At 46.0% G+C, this 18,155-nt stretch overlaps 1 protein-coding gene across 5 annotated transcripts in view; it reads right to left on the bottom strand.

Annotated features, from left to right (window-relative positions):
• EPHA6 (EPH receptor A6) overlaps window positions 1–18,155 on the bottom strand; it is an 833,380-nt gene that overhangs the window by 779,150 nt on the left and 36,075 nt on the right. For all 5 annotated transcript variants that reach the window (XM_075594038.1, XM_075594040.1, XM_075594039.1 and 2 more), the window contains exon 2: window positions 6,542–6,606. In XM_075594038.1, the coding sequence (XP_075450153.1) occupies window positions 6,542–6,606 (65 nt within the window). The remainder of the gene's footprint in view (window positions 1–6,541; window positions 6,607–18,155) is intronic.

The following is an 18,155-nucleotide window of genomic DNA, read 5'->3' as shown; positions in this document are numbered from 1 at the left end:
ATATATATATATATATATATATATATATATATATATATATATATATATATATACACCCTGTTCGACAATCCTATACATTTACACGCCCGGGGCGGGTGGATTTAACCCCCGGGCGAGTAAACATTGGCCCAAGCAGCACACGTGGTTGTTTTTTTAAATTTCCCTGCTCGCGGTGAAATTTCCCATGCTCGCGCTGAAAAAAAAAAACTCCCCCTACCTGACAGCTGATTGGCGCGCGGCCAGGCTCTATATGAGCCCGCCCCCAACGAGCGGCCATTCTTTCTCTGCCAGGGGATCTGTTGGAGGGTAAGTACTCTCCATGCTGCGGCCCCTCTGCTCCTTCCCTGCCTCCTGCAAGACAACCCGTGCGGTCCCCACAACCCGCGGCCCTCTGCCGCGCCTTTGCGTTAGCTCTCCCTCCTCCTGTCCTCTTCCCCTCCTCCTGTCCGCTTCCCCTCCTGTCCCCTCCCCCTCCTCCTGTCCCCCTCCCCTCCTCCTGTCCCCCTCCCCTCCCCCTGTCCCCTTCCCCTCCCCTCCTCCTGTCCCCTTCCCCTCCTGTCCACCGATCGCTGCCCGACTGCTGCAGCCAGGTTGGCATACAGGGGGGGGGCCTCACCACGTGCCTCCTACCCTGCCACCTCCCCAAAGATTACACAGCCCAGCTATCTTCATGACGGCGCATGAGGTGAGGTGTGTGTGGTAGGGGATGCCGGTCTGCATGAGGTGAGGTATGGGGGGAGGTATGGGGGGGGATGCCCGTCTGCCCGCCCGACAACTAGCTTCATGCCGCCGCAGGGTGGGGGAGATGCTGGCAAACCTCCGCAGCAAAACTGCGGGAAATGCCGGCGAGGGGAGCAGGGCAGTGGCGCCCGCTGGGGGACACCTCGTTACGTGACTCCCCCCCACCCTGCCTACACCCCAAAGCTTCCACTACTCCCGCGTGAAGTATAGGGGGGGGGGGGGTCGGCCTGCCCCCCCCCCACGAGCGGGAGATGGGCGCGGGTGGGTGGGGGAGGAGCGTGGTTGGTGGTGTTGGTCGCGGCCTTTCCCCCCCCGTGTGTGTAGTGTGTGTAGTGTGTGTGTGTGTGTGTGTGTGTGTGTGTGTGTATATGGGAGAATGGGTGTGTGTGTGGGAGAATGTGTATGTGTGTATATATGGGAGAATGGGTGTGTGTGTGTGTGGGAGAATGTGTGTGACACCAGAGGTACCCCCCCAGTCAGTCACCCCCCCCTCAGTCAGTCACCCCCCCCAGTCAGTCACCCCCCCCAGTCAGTCACCCCCCCCCCGGTCAGTCACCCCCCCCTCGGTCAGTCACCCCCCCCCTCAGTCAGTCACCCCCCCCTCAGTCAGTCACCCCCCCCCTCAGTCAGTCACCCCCCCCCTCAGTCAGTCACCCCCCCCTCAGTCAGTCACCCCCCCCCCTCAGTCAGTGTCAGTCACCCCCCCCCTCAGTCAGTCACCCCCCCCCCCTCAGTCAGTCACCCCCCCCCTCAGTCACTCACCCCCCTCAGTCACTCACCCCCTCAGTCACTCATCCCCCCTCAGTCACTCACCCCCCCTCAGTCACTCACCCCCCCTCAGTCACTCACCCCCCCTCAGTCACTCACCCCCCCACAGTCACTCACCCCCCCTCAGTCACTCACCCCCCCCTCAGTCACTCACCCCCCCCTCAGTCACTCACCCCCCCCTCAGTCACTCACCCCCCCCCTCAGTCACTCACCCCCCCCTTAGTCAGTCACCCCCCAGCCATAAACCCCCTAGCCAGTCATCCCCCCAGCCAGTCACCCCCCCAGCCAGTCAACCCCCCAGCCAGTCAACCCCCCAGCCAGTCAACCCCCCAGCCAGTCACCCCCCCAGCCAGTCAACCCCCCCCAGCCAGTCACCCCCCCGCCAGTCACCCCGCCAGCCAGTCAGTCACCCAACCAGTCAGTCACCCAACCAGTCAGTCACCCAGCCAGCCAGTCAGTCACCCACCCAGTCAGTCAGTCACCCACCCAGCCAGTCAGTCTCCCTCTCTCTCTGTGTATCACCCACCCTCTGTGTCTCCCCCCTCTGTCTCCTCCCCCACACTCTCCCTCTCTCTCTCTCTCCCCCACACTCTCCCTCTCTCTCTCTCCCCCACACTCTCCCTCTCTCTCTCTCCCCCTCTCTCTCCCCCCCACACTCTCCCTCTCTCCCCCCACACTCTCCCTCTCTCTCACCCCCACACTCTCCCGCTCTCTCTCTCTCCCCCACTCTCCCTCTCCCACACTCTCCCTCTCTCCCCCACACTCTCCCTCTCTCTCCCCCACTCTCTCCCCCACACTCTCCCTCTCTCCCCCACACTCTCCCTCTCTCTCTCCCCAACACTCTCCCTCTCTCTCTCTCCCCCCCATTCTCTCTCTTCCCCATATTCTCTCTCTTTCCCCCATACTCTCTCTCTCTCCCCCACACTCTCTCTCTCCCCCACGCTCTCTCTCCCCCACGCTCTCTCTCCCCCACACGCTCTCTCCCCCACACGCTCTCTCTCCCCCACGCTCTCTCTCCCCCACACGCTCTCTCTCCCCCACACGCTCTCTCTCCCCCACACGCTCTCTCTCCCCCACACGCTCTCTCTCCCCCACACGCTCTCTCTCCCCCACACGCTCTCCTCACCCCCACTCTCTCTCTCACCCCCACTCTCTCTCTCTCTCACCCCCACTCTCTCTCTCTCTCACCCCCACTCTCTCTCTCTCACCCCCACTCTCTCTCTCTCTCACCCCCACTCTCTCTCTCTCTCACCCCCACTCTCTCTCTCTCTCACCCCCACTCTCTCTCTCTCTCACCCCCACTCTCTCTCTCTCTCACCCCCACTCTCTCTCTCTCTCACCCTCACTCTCTCTCTCCTCACCCCCACTCTCTCTCTCTCTCACCCCCACTCTCTCTCTCTCACCCCCACTCTCTCTCTCTCACCCCCACTCTCTCTCTCTCTCACCCCCACTCTCTCTCTCTCTCACCCCCACTCTCTCTCTCTCTCACCCCCACTCTCTCTCTCTCACCCCCACTCTCTCTCTCTCACCCCCACTCTCTCTCTCACCCCCACTCTCTCTCTCACTCCCACTCTCTCTCTCACCCCCACTCTCTCTCTCACCCCCACTCTCTCTCTCTGTCACCCACACTCTCTCACACTCGATCTCTTATTTACCCTATATATCTTAACTGCCCTATACTACACCGAAATAACCTATACTGCTGTCTTCCAGATCTGACTCAAGCTTCACACGGAAGACATCGGAACCCCCCCTAACCCAGAAGACAGGTAGGGAACACATCCCCTCCAATGTATAACATTGCGGGAATGAGGGTACCTGGACATTGAGGGACTGCGGATCAGGTAAGAACACAGGCGAGATTGCTGCTTTAGATATTGTGAAGCGGGGACATCCAGACACTGGTTAAGGGGTTCAGGAAACTAGTCATTCACATCTGGCTTTTATTTCTAGATCCAACATTTACACACACACACACTTAACAAGGACTAATTGTAGTATAATGTAATACAATAAATACATTTATGTCAAAAACGAATGTTCTGACTAGGAATTTATTAAATGTATTTTATTTATATATGTTACATTTAAAAATAGGGACGGAGTTGGGGGGCGGGACTAGGTGGCGAGTAGATTTTTTGGTTGGGCGAGTAGATTTTTGGGTGATTTGTCAAACACTATATATATATATATATATATATATATATATATATATATTTATTTTTTTTAAATACATGTCTTTGTATTTTTTTGAATGGCCAAAAGTCCTATTAGCCAAGAGGGCTATTGGCCATTAGCCTTTTTAATCACGGTGTATTCATGTTCTATGTAGGTAGAGCGATTTTTGTATGTTTAAATTGTTAGTGACTTTTTAGTGTAGTTTAATGTTAATATTTTACCCCTTTGTAGCCCTTAGTGGTCAGCTACCACTTGGGCTAGTAATGGGTTAATATGTACTATGGGTTAATGTGTTTTGTTTTTATCACCTACAGTATTCCCTGTTGGTTAACCGTATGTCGCCTATGTATATAATGGCCATTATATACATAGACAAGATAGGGCTAACGTGAGCCTGGACTAGGTGATAGAAAAAACATTATTTAATGGTGTTTCTGCAGCTCCAATAAATATTTGGACTTGGTGTATGTCATCAAAATGACTACAACGGCGGTATTTAGTCATTTTAAAGTTGCAGTTCAAGCTGTCGTTTAAAAAAAAAAAAAATATATATATATATATATATATATATATATATTATTATTTTCCCCCATTCAATATGTGCATCAATACAATCTGCACACTGACAAGTGATTAGCTAAACTGTAGATCGATCCATTCTCCTGTAATCGATCGCTTGCTCCGGGTTATTTATTTCAGTTCTTGCACAGCATTCTGGGTAATGTAGTCCTGGAATATGATTGACTGGGTAGTTACTAGATACAATTGGTACACTGCTAGAGGGCGGGGCTGAAGAGCCAGAGGGGGAAGGGGAAGGGGGCTGTCACTTTGGAAATGCTTCCTACATTACAAACATTAAAATATTTCTTTAAAACTTTTTTTCTTTTTCTTTAATGCTACAAGTATTTTCTCTTAGTACAGAACTGATTTATTAAATAATTAAAAAAAAAAAAAACATATGTAGGATATTGCTTGGACTGCAGCTTTAAAAAATGCGTTCTTTGTAGGGGTCAACATTTATGTATTGCACCATAAAAATAACGCCTTTTGGGGGCGGGGAGTGGGGGGCACCGTGATAATACCTCATCTTTGGCTTACCAGATGTTGATGTATCCAGGCCGAGGTGTCTAATATCCCAAGTGGTTCTCAAACTTCTTCTCAAAGACCGCTGGACCCAACAGGTTTTGGCAATTGCCAAAATGCATGAGTCTAATTTGCATATGCATATGCTGTTTGTTATTAACCACAAAATGTTGGCCTGGCCCAGGTGTGAGAACCACTAAGATTTTAGGAAGCCATTGCAGCTTTATTAGAGGCAGTGGTTAAAGTGCCTTAAACAATGTGGTGACACTGTACTTTATGTTACGATGCTAATTTAACTCCCCTGGTGCCCCATGATGTAGCTAGGAGTGCTGGCCCTCCAGAGCCCCTGACATAGTAGCTACATCATGAACTTTCTGGTCATTTTCTAGGGGAGATCATTCACTGTCCTCCTCCTCTTCCATTCTCCTCATCAGCGACGTCACGATCACATTATCACTATGTGCTGATGGGCTGTGGCACTCTGGTGCAGCGGCCCCTCCTGAACTCACAGGATTCAATTATTGCAGGTTCAAAGGACACACTTACAGACTTGTATAAGTCTTCTGCTCATGTTCTAATTCTGGAACTACTCTATGTACTGTACAGTATAGACAACTGGAGGCATTGAGACACATTTAAGCCTATCCATTTTAACAAACGCAAGGCAAGATCGTTTATTAATTAACCGTCTGGCTCAAAGAACTTACATGTTATTGATTTATACACTCCTCTCATAGTTCATAGTTATCTTAGTGCTGACAGAAAATCTGCCTGAATTACAGGGTTTTTTTAAACATCAAAGTACATAGCTAGTGTTGCAAAATAGTACATATAAGCTGCTGTAACTATACCACCATGTTGTGCCTATCATTCACATACTCTGCCTGTAAATCTAAACATGGCTACAGCACAAATAAATACATGCCATACCTGTCACTTTAAATTTACATGAATTAAAGTAGCAATTAACTAATTCTTGATGATACAGTTAACGTTTGAAAGACAATCACCATCAGTAATTATTGCTACTTTCCTGCCCATGCCTTCCTATCGAGAATAGTAACGTTTGCTCTCCAAAAGTTACAACCAACAAGATGTTGAAAGTTAGTATTATTATGATTGGTGTGGCTTAATTATCTTGGAAAATGATAAATGTGCGCTGCACGAGGATAAGGATAGGCCATATGTTTCAAAAGCATTAGTTTGAATAGCCAGATGCCGGCGTTACTATAAGAATGCTCATGGAAAAGTAAGTTGAAGCACTAGCAGTAAAATAACAGCTTTGTTTATTCAAAATATTTCCCTTTTTTTTCCCAGCTTTATTTTTAGCGAGTCACACATAGCATACGAATATAATAAATACCGACAGTATCAACCTCATAAGGTTAACACAAAACAGACAAGTGTTAATATCACATGCATTTTCTACAAAGAGTAAAACAACGCAAAAAAACAAGGTTACACCTGCATTTTTTATGGTTTTAACCAATAAGCAAAATGAAAGAGACACCTTTCACCAATTCAGTCCATCATAAACATTTTAGAGACTTACTGATCTGCATGCAAGGGCAGTCAACATTTGTTCTGTAGAAAGAATATTCTGAGGTGCTATTCATTATGATTTGCATAGATTTAGGTAATGTTACTAAAAACAGACTTTTTAAATTAAGAAGCTCTTTTTATCTGTGTCCTAAACAAAAATATCATGTTTAAATCTCACTTCAATTTTTTTTTATTCTGAAAACAGATGTCAAAATAAATTTTGCCTTACCCCATTTACTGGATATGTTTTCCATCCTAATTCTCCAATTGCTGTTGTAGTATCGAGAAGCACAACTGCAAATAAACAGATAGTTCATGTTAGTATGAAATGTATTACAAAAATAAAAACAACTTGTATTTATTTATTTTTGCTCAAGTGAAAAAGAAAGTGTTTTTTTTTCCATTGGTTGCACATTCCATATAAATAGATTTTGAAATTGATGTCAAAGTAAGACAAAACACAATATTCAAAGAAAGGTTAAAAGCAGTGATTACCAAGTAAGACCATCTATATTAAAAAAAAAAATACATGACACAATATTTTGACCACTATAGTATTCATGTTAGTTTCCCAGAAATGTTTGCTTACCGTGTGGTAAACACAAAGGGGATCAGTTGCATACACAAAAGAGTATTGTCAGACACAAATACAGATGGGCCCAAGCAGGCAAAAAAAGGGCCCTGGCAGAGAAAGGCTCTCAGTGGGATAAACGTGCACAAATAAACACACTCATACAAAGTAAGTGCTAGAAAAATATATCAACCATGCTCTAGCCAGGCAGAATTTGTAGTAGCCACATTCGAAGGAAGACCTGGATAAATTCTGGCTGGCTACTGCACGGTTAGTGAGTATGTAGTAGTAAGGCTGTACACAAAAAAGAGACATGTGGGCTTTAGAAAGCTGAACAGAAATATAAAAGAAGGGCATGGAGGGACACTATTAGTAAAAATATGTGTTACTTTATATAAAAAATACACTTAACAAAACGTACATAAAAATGCACGTTCTAATCGTCATAATAGGACTCAGTTGTTAATTGAACCTCGGTTCCAGCCGCTGTTAAGGGCACTCTCATCCACGCAAAAGGGAGGAGAGGGGGAACACAGAGTCCAGGGAGAGTCCTATTTCCTTACAGAGAGCTCGAAGACCAGCTGTAGAAGCCGGTCGCAGCATTCTCACTAGGGGTGCATTGACTCCAGCCATCGGTCGTCACGGCGTCTTACGTCATCCGGCATGGAACCCCAACTCAATACCTGGTATTGGTATTGAGGTATTGAGTTGGAGTTCCATGACGTAAGACGCTGTACGTCTGGAGTCAACATCCCCCTTGTGAAAACGCCGCAACCGGCTTCTACAGCTGATCTACAAGGAAATAGGACTCTCCCTGGACTCTGTGTTCCCCCCTCTCTCTCCTCCCTTTTGCGTGGATGAGAGTGCCCTTAACAACGGCTGGAACCGGAGGTTCAGTTAACAACTGTGTCCTATTAGAACATGCATTTTTATGTAAGTTTTGTTAAGTGTATTTTTTATATAAAGTAACACATTTTTACTAATAGTGTCCCACATGCGCTTCTTTTATATTTCTGTTCTAGTGTGGTATTGACCCCATTGATCATGGGAGAAGGATCAGCTGAAGGAGCGACTCTTAGAAGGGAGTGTAGATTACCTACCAGTCAGCGTGCACTTATCTCACCATGAAGGCTTTAGAAAAAGCTCTACACAGTACAATTTCATCAGTTGCATTCAACTCATACTGTATGTCAGTTCCCTAAAAAGTATCACAAGCTACAACAGATCTACACTTCTCCAAGACCAATACTACTGCTGGACTTACAGTGTTAGCCAAGAAAAATAATATTTAGAAAACACAAAAACACATTCACAAACTGCCACGCCGAAGTGGCCAATCATGGCAAAAACTTTCATTGACATGGATGGGAGTTACTGAATAAGCCCATTGGTGTGTGCTAATTTGATACTTATGTAGCCAGGGTCCCTCCGGTCTCCCTGTCTGCCGGTTTCTTTCCCCCTTGCGTGGGTGCTGCTGCGGGGGCGAGCGCGTTCCCGGGGGCTCCCGGTGGCAGCTGCGGCAGGACGCCGCCATGTTTAATGTGTTCACGCATGTGCGGAGGCTTGCGCGTAAGCAGAGCAGTCGTGGCGGCCATGTTGTGGTTGGCGCGGTGTTCGCGCAATGCGCAGAGGTTGGCAAGGGTAGCGGTGGCCATTACATGTGTGCAAGAGCTCTTGGAAGTTGAACATGCTCAGTTAAGAGTAGCGGCGGCCATTACAGCTTCAGACATGTGCAGTAGAGATCGCGCACGCGGCGCTAATAAAGAGGTCCTGAGTGGACTACGATTCCCAGCAGCCTCTGGGGACTGCCCTATGATCCCTGTCACATGCAGTCAGACAGCCACTAAGGCCTCGTTCAGGGTGCTGGCTTCAGAGGGAGGGCGTGCTTACGTGCGAGCTGCCGTTGGACACAATGTATTCAAATTGAATATTGGTTGTCAGGGTAGCAGCTGCCCTGTCTCCGAAGTATGGAGTTGACGCTGGCTACAGTTTCAATAAACAACCCAAGGCCACGTTCAGGGTGCCGGAGGCAGGAGTTGGAGGGCGGGCGTTCGGGAAGGAGGGCGGCTACAGACGGCAGTTTAGGGATCCAAGTTGCAGTCTTGAAATCATTCTCAAGAATGATTTCATTGGCTGCTGAGGTCCCAGTGACGCTGCTGCAGCTTCAAAAAACTAATTGGTTTGTTTATTGAAACTGTAGCGAGCGTCAACTCCGTACTTCGGAAACAGTGCAGCTGCTACCCTGACAACCAGTATTCAATTTGAATACATTGTGTCCCACGGCAGCTCGCATGTCAGCACGCCCTCCCTCCGAAGCCTGCACCCTGAACGAGGCCCAAGTCGTTTTTTGAAGCTGCAGCAGCGTCACTGGGACCTCGGCAGCCAATGAAATCATTCTTGAGAATGATTTCAAGACTGCAACTTCGATCCCTAACCTCAGGTCTGTAGCCCTGCCCCCTCCCCGCCTCCTCTACTCCTGAAAAAGTCTGCTGGGGAGGATGTACACACATCGCCCAGCAGACTAACGCCCGCCCTCGCGAACGCCCGTCCTCCAACTCCTGCCTCTGGCACCCTGAACGAGGCCCAAGGCCTCGTTCAGGGTGCTGGCTTCGGAGGGAGGGCATGCTGCTGTGCGTGCTGCCGTGAGAAACAAAGTATTCAATTTGAATACTGGTTGTCAGGGTAGCAACCGCCCTGTCTCCGAAGCCAGGAGTTGAAGCTGACTACAGTTTCAATAAACGAAAATTTTGTTTTTTGGAGCTGCAGCAGCGTCACAGGGACCTAGGCAGCCAATGAAATCATTCTTCAGAATGATTTCATGACTGCAACTTGGATACTTACCCTGCTGTTTGTAACCCCGCCCCCTCCCCAACGCTGAAAAGTCTGCTGGGGGATAAACACAGATCGCCCAGAAAACTGCAGCACTGCCTCCCTCCCGCCCTCCCTCCGAGTCCTGCAGCTGGCACCCTGAACGAGGCCTAAGGCCTCGTTCAAGGTGCTGGTTACGGCGGGCGGGCGGGCGTGCTGCCGTGCGTGCTGCCGTGAGCAACAAAGTATTCAAATTGAATACTTGTTGTCAGGGTAGCTACTGCCCTGCCTCCGAAGCCAGGAGTTGCCGCTGACGACAGCTTCAGTAAACGAAAATTTCGTTTACTGCAGCTAAAGCAGCGTCATAGGGACCAAGGCAGCCAATGAAATCATTCTTCAGAATGATTTCAAGGCTGCAACACCTCATCCCTGCTCTCTGTCTGTGGCCGGGAGGATTAGGATGTGACGTCAAAGACACGCCCACTGAACGACAGAACGCCCAGGCTGTCGGCAGGGGATGATCGGACGTCTCCTACATCAGCAACGCGCGCACTCGCGGACGCGCGCCCTCCATATGCCAAAGCAGGCACCCTGAACGAGCCCTAAGGCTGACAGATTCTCATGCTGCAAAGAAGATACAATGTTGTGTGCAGACAGGGATTGTCAGTTAGGCCGAGGAGACAGTGGGGGAAGGAGGGGGGCAGAGAGCTGCGAGCTTCTGCCCTATGCCAGAAATCCCCTGGGCTAGAGCTGAGGCCCTGACTCCCCACTAGTGAGGGTGGGTGTTCATAGGGACAGGCCCTTAGGTAAGGACCCTGTGCCCATTCAGCTGTGCAGTTCGTTAGAGCAGGGAGAGACCCTGTGCAGTTCCTTAGTGCAGGGACCAGTGATAGTGTTGCTGCATGTTCCTGTAAGCTGTGTTGCTGATCCAGAGACTGTCCTTACGGTGGGACGACCGGCTGGACCCCATCCCACGTGGAGGTACAGATCAGCGCTGGACCAAGCGGCGCCCGTAGACCCTTTGCGAAGACACCCAGGTAAGGGTATAGCCCAGTAGGGGCTAAGAAGGTATAGCCCAGTTAGGGGCAAGATTATAGCTGCCAGCTAGTGACAGAGGGAGGCATATATATCATTGTGTATACTGATGATGTTGCACTGTTATATATGATACTATTGTGTTGTGTTGCTTGTCCAGTAAACCTTTTAGCCATAACCCTGGTGTATGTGGTTTCTGGGTGGGTTCCTATGTTAGGGCCATTCTACATTCCTATAGAATCCTACATAGGTGGAGGCGCTGACCGACGAGAACGTTCCAGAGAAGCACCCCAGGTTCCCATCAACGGAGGCTCAGGCCTCCTGTGAACCTGCAGGTATACGCACCACACCTGGTAACATATAGGTTCCCCCTCACATTCACTATCTGCGATTGGGGGTGCTGGAATACCCGTTACACTTAAATGCTGGAGCTTTTGTTCCTACATTTCAGGAGCTAGGGCTGTATGCACAAATTGACTCTCTGTTGCAAATGCTAGCGTGGTGGCTGGCTCTGAATGCACACTCAAAAAACAACTACTGCAACAAGAAGAACCCCTGTGGAATGTCGTACAAGTCTGAATTTTCCCATAACACGGTGGCCAGGCTTCACTATGCTCTGCAAGTGTAGTGCAGCCGTAATTTCAACCATTGCATTCAACTCTCATGGTAGATCCCTAAAAAGGTATCACAAGCTGTATTGCAGCTCAAACCCACTTTAAAGACCATTCAAGTCAAAGGCAGTTAAAGCGAAACCAAGCAGTGCTGCCGCTTATTGGAGTTTAGCCAAACTCGCTGAATGAGCTTTGGTTGTATGGGTATTGTGTGTGTATTATGTATAATAATTATTTTTACTTGTATTTATTCCCACAACATACAGTGATTAGAACAGCACTGTGATGTCATGCTATCGTGCACATCGTAAGGGAGCTGAATTCTGGGATTAGTCAAAATATTATCTGCAATGAAAACCCCATGAATATTTCCTGCATTTTCTCCTATGCCTAGAACTCTCATCACATTGCCATAATCTGTGAAATCATTTCATTTTTTTACATGGACCTGTACTGCTTATTGGACAAAGAACCCATAATTAATCATCCTCAGAGTATAAAAAGAACTACAGCTCAACCCCGCTGTGCTTGGGGTCCAAAGAATCACATCGCGCTATAAGCGGATCGCGTTAGAAATAATGTACAATTGTATGCATTGCACAATAAAGTATTTAAGAAACCAATAATCGTGTTGTAAAGTATTCATAAATACGAAAATTGGGAGCCACGTTTGCATCGGGTTATAAGCGGATTCACGTTGTAACGGATCGCTTTATAACGGGGTTGAGCTCTATTCAGAAAACTATTAATATTGACAAAGATAACAATTTTATATTTAACAATTTTGCATCTTAAAAACAGCAGCATGTTTTTCCCTAAACGTGAGAAAATAAATCCCAGCCTCAAATAACAACAAATTTAACAGAGTTAATGAAAATGTGCCACCAAGTGTCCATTAGTACTGCATGCCAAGTTAATGATATTAAAACCTCTGCTACTGATTTACTTGTCTATTATACACAAGACCTTTCAATTTATGTATTTCTAGAATTCATTAAGAACAGCAAAATCAGTTCAAAAAAAAAATTTGGACTGCAAAATATTTCCTTAAAATGCTATTTTAAATCTAAATAAATATATTTATTCAACCAGGAATATTATACATTTAACCACTGAATGGCATTCTTTCATAAGAGAAACAAATGAATTTGAAGGGTAATGTGTATTTTCACAATTATGGGGAAATAGCCCATGCAGGCATAGATTTATACAATTCTCATGTCTGGAGCAGGTAATGGAGAACAAATAAGACTTCCTTCTGCGTTTGTTCTGCCAACACTTATTTTTACTGAAACAAACATCCATCCATCTGCCTCTTTTGTCACCCTTTGAATGTGTCTTTGTTTAAAAGCCTATTTTAAACACTGCAGAAATGAGGATGGCTCAAACTGTATAATCCACAAATATAATCACTTTCACAAAATCCTGCTTCCTCTTCTAATAATAATAACAGTAGTAATAATAGCATGCTCTTGTATAGCGCTGCTAGTTTTACATAGCGCTTTACAGAGATATTTTGCAGACACAGTCCCTGCCCCGTGGAGCTTACAATCTATGTTTTTGGTGCCTGAGGCACAGGGAGATAAAGTGACTTGCCCAAGGTCACAAGGAGCCGACACAGGGAATTGAACCAGACTCTCGGTGCCACTCAGTGTCCTTACTCACTGAACCACACCTCTCCCATACAGGGATAACACAAATAAGTAAACATGGGAAGAATGCTGATCCAGGGAGAAATCTGATTGCCGTTATTTGGAGTCAGGAAGGAATTTATTTTTCCCCTTATGCGATATCATTGGATGATGTTTCACTGGGGTTTTGTGTTTGTCTTCCTCTGGAGTATTACAAAATACTGTAAATACAAATATAGGATAAATATCTGTCGCCTAAATTTAGCATAGGTTGAACTTGAGGGACATATATCTTTTTTTCAACCATATCTACAGTATTATGTAACTATAAAACAAACTACAATAGCTATAAACTAATGTACTGTACGTTACACCATAAAATACACAGTAGCTCACAGCAGATGCATTACTTTACTGTCCCATAATGTGCTGTAAACACAGCGATTTGTTCTTGAGGCTTACATGGGCCTGCTTTATATCTCTAAGTTGTTTACCACAGTCCAAGCAATGCTGTGCTTACTGTGTCTACTGTGACCAAAGGCTCACATGCTCATACAGCTAAAAATCACATTTGTATACATTTAAAATATTAAAATGATATACAAAGTTAAGTTTAACCAAATCCAACATACAAAAAAGTAAATCAAACTATAAAAACATATGTTGTTTAATAGCTGAAAGCATTGTCTAAGGCCTGGCTCACGCTGCATCCGACGGCGCGTGTGGCCGCGTACGCGTCACTCACCAGACCAGAGTTCCTCCTGAGCCGGAGGCGCGATAAAAATGCCGTGCCTCTGAGGCCGGCTATAAAGCTCGAGATGCGCGAGGAAAAAATATATTTGTTTCTGTCGCGTGACGGCCGGGTCACGCGAGTGGTTCGCCCAATGAGGGTGAACCAGCTCCGTGACGTCACTGGCACCCCCCCCCCCCTTCATCACGTCCATCTAAAGGGCACAAATCGCTCCAGCTAGAGGCGCGCGTGAAGACACGCACCCATCATGGACGTGGCCATAGTTACAAACGCTCCCCTCAGCTATACCTACGTTAGCTGTAAAAACAAATATTAAAAGCGTTAATGCAGGGGTGGGCAACTCCAGTCCTCAAAGACTGAGCCACCTGTGCTGAAGCAGGGATATCATGAAAATCTGAGCTGTTGGTGTCCCTTGAGGTTTTGAGTTTCCCACCCGTGTTAGAGGCTTACTAAAAAGCCTACCACGCTATCAAGATAGGCCTCAGGACTCACCTAGTGACTGCCACATGGGAGAGTTGGCCATAGAAATATACTCCTTATAAATGTATTCCTAAATTAGGTTTTTCAACCAAGCACATATAGTACTGTTATGTATGACATGTGCCATCTGATTTCTTTTAAGAGGGATGATTTCCTGTACCAGTCTTTAGGCTAGGTCCCCAGTACAGCCAGCAGCGCGTGCCTCTCACCAGCCCCTTACCTGCTCCCTGGCTGTCCCCAGTCCCTCCTCGCTCCCAGGCTCACTGCGACGCGTCAGCTGGCAGGGGCTACAACCAGTTTGTGATCCCGAGTGGCGACGCGTCACGTGGTGTGGCAGGGAGCCAATCAGAGAGGCGGGGGAGCAGGAGCGAGAGGGGGGGGGGAAGCGAGAGGTGGGGGGGGAGAAGTCTGCTGAGCTCCGTGTGTGTGTGTGTATGGGTTTATTTTTTAGTTTGGCCGGCGTCGTGGCACCGCCCCCTCGTAATGGGCATGCCCATACAGACCGTTTTGGCCGCCTCCCCGCCGCGCCTCAGAACGCCGCCTGCAGACCGCGGTATAGCACTCTGCACGCGTTGCCAGGTCGCAAGGCGGGCGTGCAGGCGCGTGCGGTGGGGCCTCAGCCTTAGACTGTACATCTCCATCTAGGAAGTGACTGATTCTTTCTCCAACATCCCGATCTTTCATATTAGAGAATCGTAAGTACAAAAACGGTGGCATTGTTTCAAATGATTGACAATTATTTCGAATACAGGATGGTTGTTTTTCTGAATACAAAAAAATGCCCTTTCAAAGATTTTCTATTAATCCAGTTTAAAAAACTATAACGGGAGCTTAACTAACCTCTGATATAGGGTATAGCCGTGCGATTGCATGTTACCAGACAGTCAAGTCAATGGCTGTTAATTCAGGTTTGTGTTACGATACCCCTTATCCGAGCTAAATGAACCCTGGGATATATATGACAATGGTAAGCCTTAAACTCTGTGACAAAAGCGATTAGTATAAATATTGTTTCCTTATTCCATGTTAAAAACATTTTTTTTAAAATACACATTATGACAAATGTTCTTGGACCAACACAAAATATGCAGAATACAAACGTTTAAACTTTACCGGATCCGTCTTCTCATACAGGAGTTGAAAACCACATTGTGGATGAAGATAAAACACCTACAGGTGTGAATCGCGTCAGAGGCCTTTTTACCTGTTTTTGCAAGTATTTTGCTCATTATATTTTTTCATAGCTCTAAGTCACGTCCTGCTTTTAGTTACGGTTTGTTTGTGGTTTCTTCATTACGGCAGATTCATCAATGCTTAGTATGGGTAAGAATAACCGAACTGGCGTTCACTCCCACTCAAGTCAATGGGAGTTCATGCCAGATCAGGTGCACTAACCTGTGCCGGTGCTTGACATTGAGTCAGAGTATTAACTAAAAAGTGCTACATCGTAAGACAACTTCAGGCATCGGAAGACACTTTATAGCCCATGCAAGTCTATAAGGTCTCTTCTGGGGCCGGAACTTTCTAAGTAGAGTAGTTAAGAAGCACTCATTAGTAACTATGGCCCATTATGTACATTTTTAGATTGTGATTTATTGGAACAATTGAGTATATTTGTCACAGGGTACTGGTTTTGTAATATTTTCTCTAATTCATGGAATGTTATCTAGCGCCACCTAAAACATCTAGAACTATATTTATTTCAACAATTACTTGATATCTCACATAGAATCTCAGCCTTTCTCCCAAGTAACGGTTCACATCATGCATTTATAAGACTAATATTTTTTTTATTTAAAAAAAAATTGGGTTAGTGTTACCTAGCTTAAAGCAGCAATCCCCCCCTCAAAAAATTAAATGACATTATTTTGTAACATAAGATGATAGTTTATGTTGTGCTTACAGTATCTACTTCTAATGTTCTATTTTCCCCTAAATCTTGAAATTTTTGCTGAGTTTTTCACCTGACTATATTTCACTGGCATCAGTTGTTACTATGGCAATCTCAGATGTTTTAATGAGTGTGAACAGCTGCGGGCATTTTAACTTCCATGGGAAGCACATTTTCAGCAACCGAGATCTCTAGAATTCAGCTACAGGATTGTAAAAGTGCGATATTGCTATAAAACAAAAACCCCAGCTCTGTACTTTGTAAAGGTAAAAACAAAAAAGGAAGACATGTAATTGTTATGGTGAGCAGAGCAGACTGCAGCTTTAACCCTTTGGAGTGCCCAAAGCCAGTCCTCAACAGCCACCAACAGGTTAGGTTTTCAGGATATCCCTGCTTCAGCAGATAAGGGAAAAGAGAAAACGGAGCACTAAATCCACTGCTTACACACAGAGGTGCGTTCCCACGATAAAAAATAAAGTTTAATGGATCAAAAACAATAAATAAAAAAACTAAAGTATATACAGTACAGTATAGTGATGACAGCCTAGTACAAATTGCAGACAATTGTTACTGACGCGTGTGTGTGGGTGTGTGTGTGTGTGTGTGTGTATATATATATATATATAATATACAGTGTTCGACAAACCTATACATTTGCTCGCCCCGGGCGAGTGGATTTAACCCCCGGGCGAGTAAATATTGCCACAAGCAGCACACGTTTGGTACTAGGTGGCGAGTAGATTTTTTTGTGTGGCGAGTAGATTTTTTGGTGATTTGTCAACCACTATATATATATATATATATATATATATATATATATATAGCTACAAGCCTGAAACGCGTAGGTGTACTGTTTGTTTGTTGTTTTTCATCCATTAAACTTTATTTTTTATCGTGGGAACGCACCTCTGTGGTTTTTATAAGCAAGCAGTGGATTTAGTGCTCCGTTTTCTCTTTTCCCTTCTCTGCTGTTCTTCATCAACGGAGGCACATTATACCCCTGGATTAGTGGACACTACGGCTCCTCATTTCAAGAGTTCCAGCATTGCATGTGAGTCTACTCCACCTTCCTATTCCATCAGTGGCTGCAAGGATATTTATTGATTATTTATCCCGTATTATTACTACGATGTTGTTTTGATGCTGGACACCGGCAGGTGTGTATTATCCTTACCTCAGTGCTTGTGGGATTACATTTTCCAGCTATACATCTTAAAGTGCTTTTGGGAATAAAACATCTTAGCCTTACTTATTCTCCTTGGAGGGGTACTCCACCAAAGACTTTGCTTCTTATTGCTGTACATTTGCTGCTTTCTGTTTTAGAGCACCATACAACCCCTTTTTTCTATTCAATATCCCTGCTTCAGGACAGGTGGCTCAATCAGTGGCTCAGTTTTCAAATAAGCCATTGATTGCGCCACCTGTGCTGAAGCAGGGATATCTGTAAAACCTGACCTGTTGGTGGCCCTTGAGGACTGGAGTTGGCCACTTCTGCCCAAAACGTAGCTACTACGTCACGGGGTCTGGCATTCAAAAGGCCCCATGGCGTAACAGGTACGTAAAAAAAACTGCTCGTTTTACTAGACGAGATTCATAGGAGCGCAGGACGCGATCTACACGGATGGCTCCTCCCCTTCCATCAGTGTCTGCGCGGTCATGTGATCGCAAATGCTGGCGGGGTCGTGTCCTGTGCGGCACTCAATGGGTTAAAATGATAGATTGATTGTTCCGTGCACCGTATTGTTTCTACAAATGATTCCATGACTGAATTTGTTCACACTTCATAGATGTATTTTGTGTTACATTTTTATAGGTACGTATCTTTTTTTACCATTACCATTTTATCATTTTTTTTTTCCATTTCATATCAATGGCACAAGTCAGCACACCAACTAAACAGAGATTGAATGGACAATGGACTGCAATTTTAGCAACATGACATGTAGGGAGGGAAACATTCGCAGCGGGTCTAATTTTGAGAAATGGCTATTCAGAAATTCAGCTGGAATGAATAAAATACAAAATAAAGAGTCTTGACAACTGACAGCCAAGAACATTAGCAAAC

Source organism: Ascaphus truei, chromosome 3, assembly GCF_040206685.1.
Source record: "Ascaphus truei isolate aAscTru1 chromosome 3, aAscTru1.hap1, whole genome shotgun sequence".
Taxonomy (NCBI): domain Eukaryota; kingdom Metazoa; phylum Chordata; class Amphibia; order Anura; family Ascaphidae; genus Ascaphus; species Ascaphus truei.
Note: the sequence above shows the minus strand (reverse complement) of the source record. Positions and strands in the feature narration are given on the sequence as shown.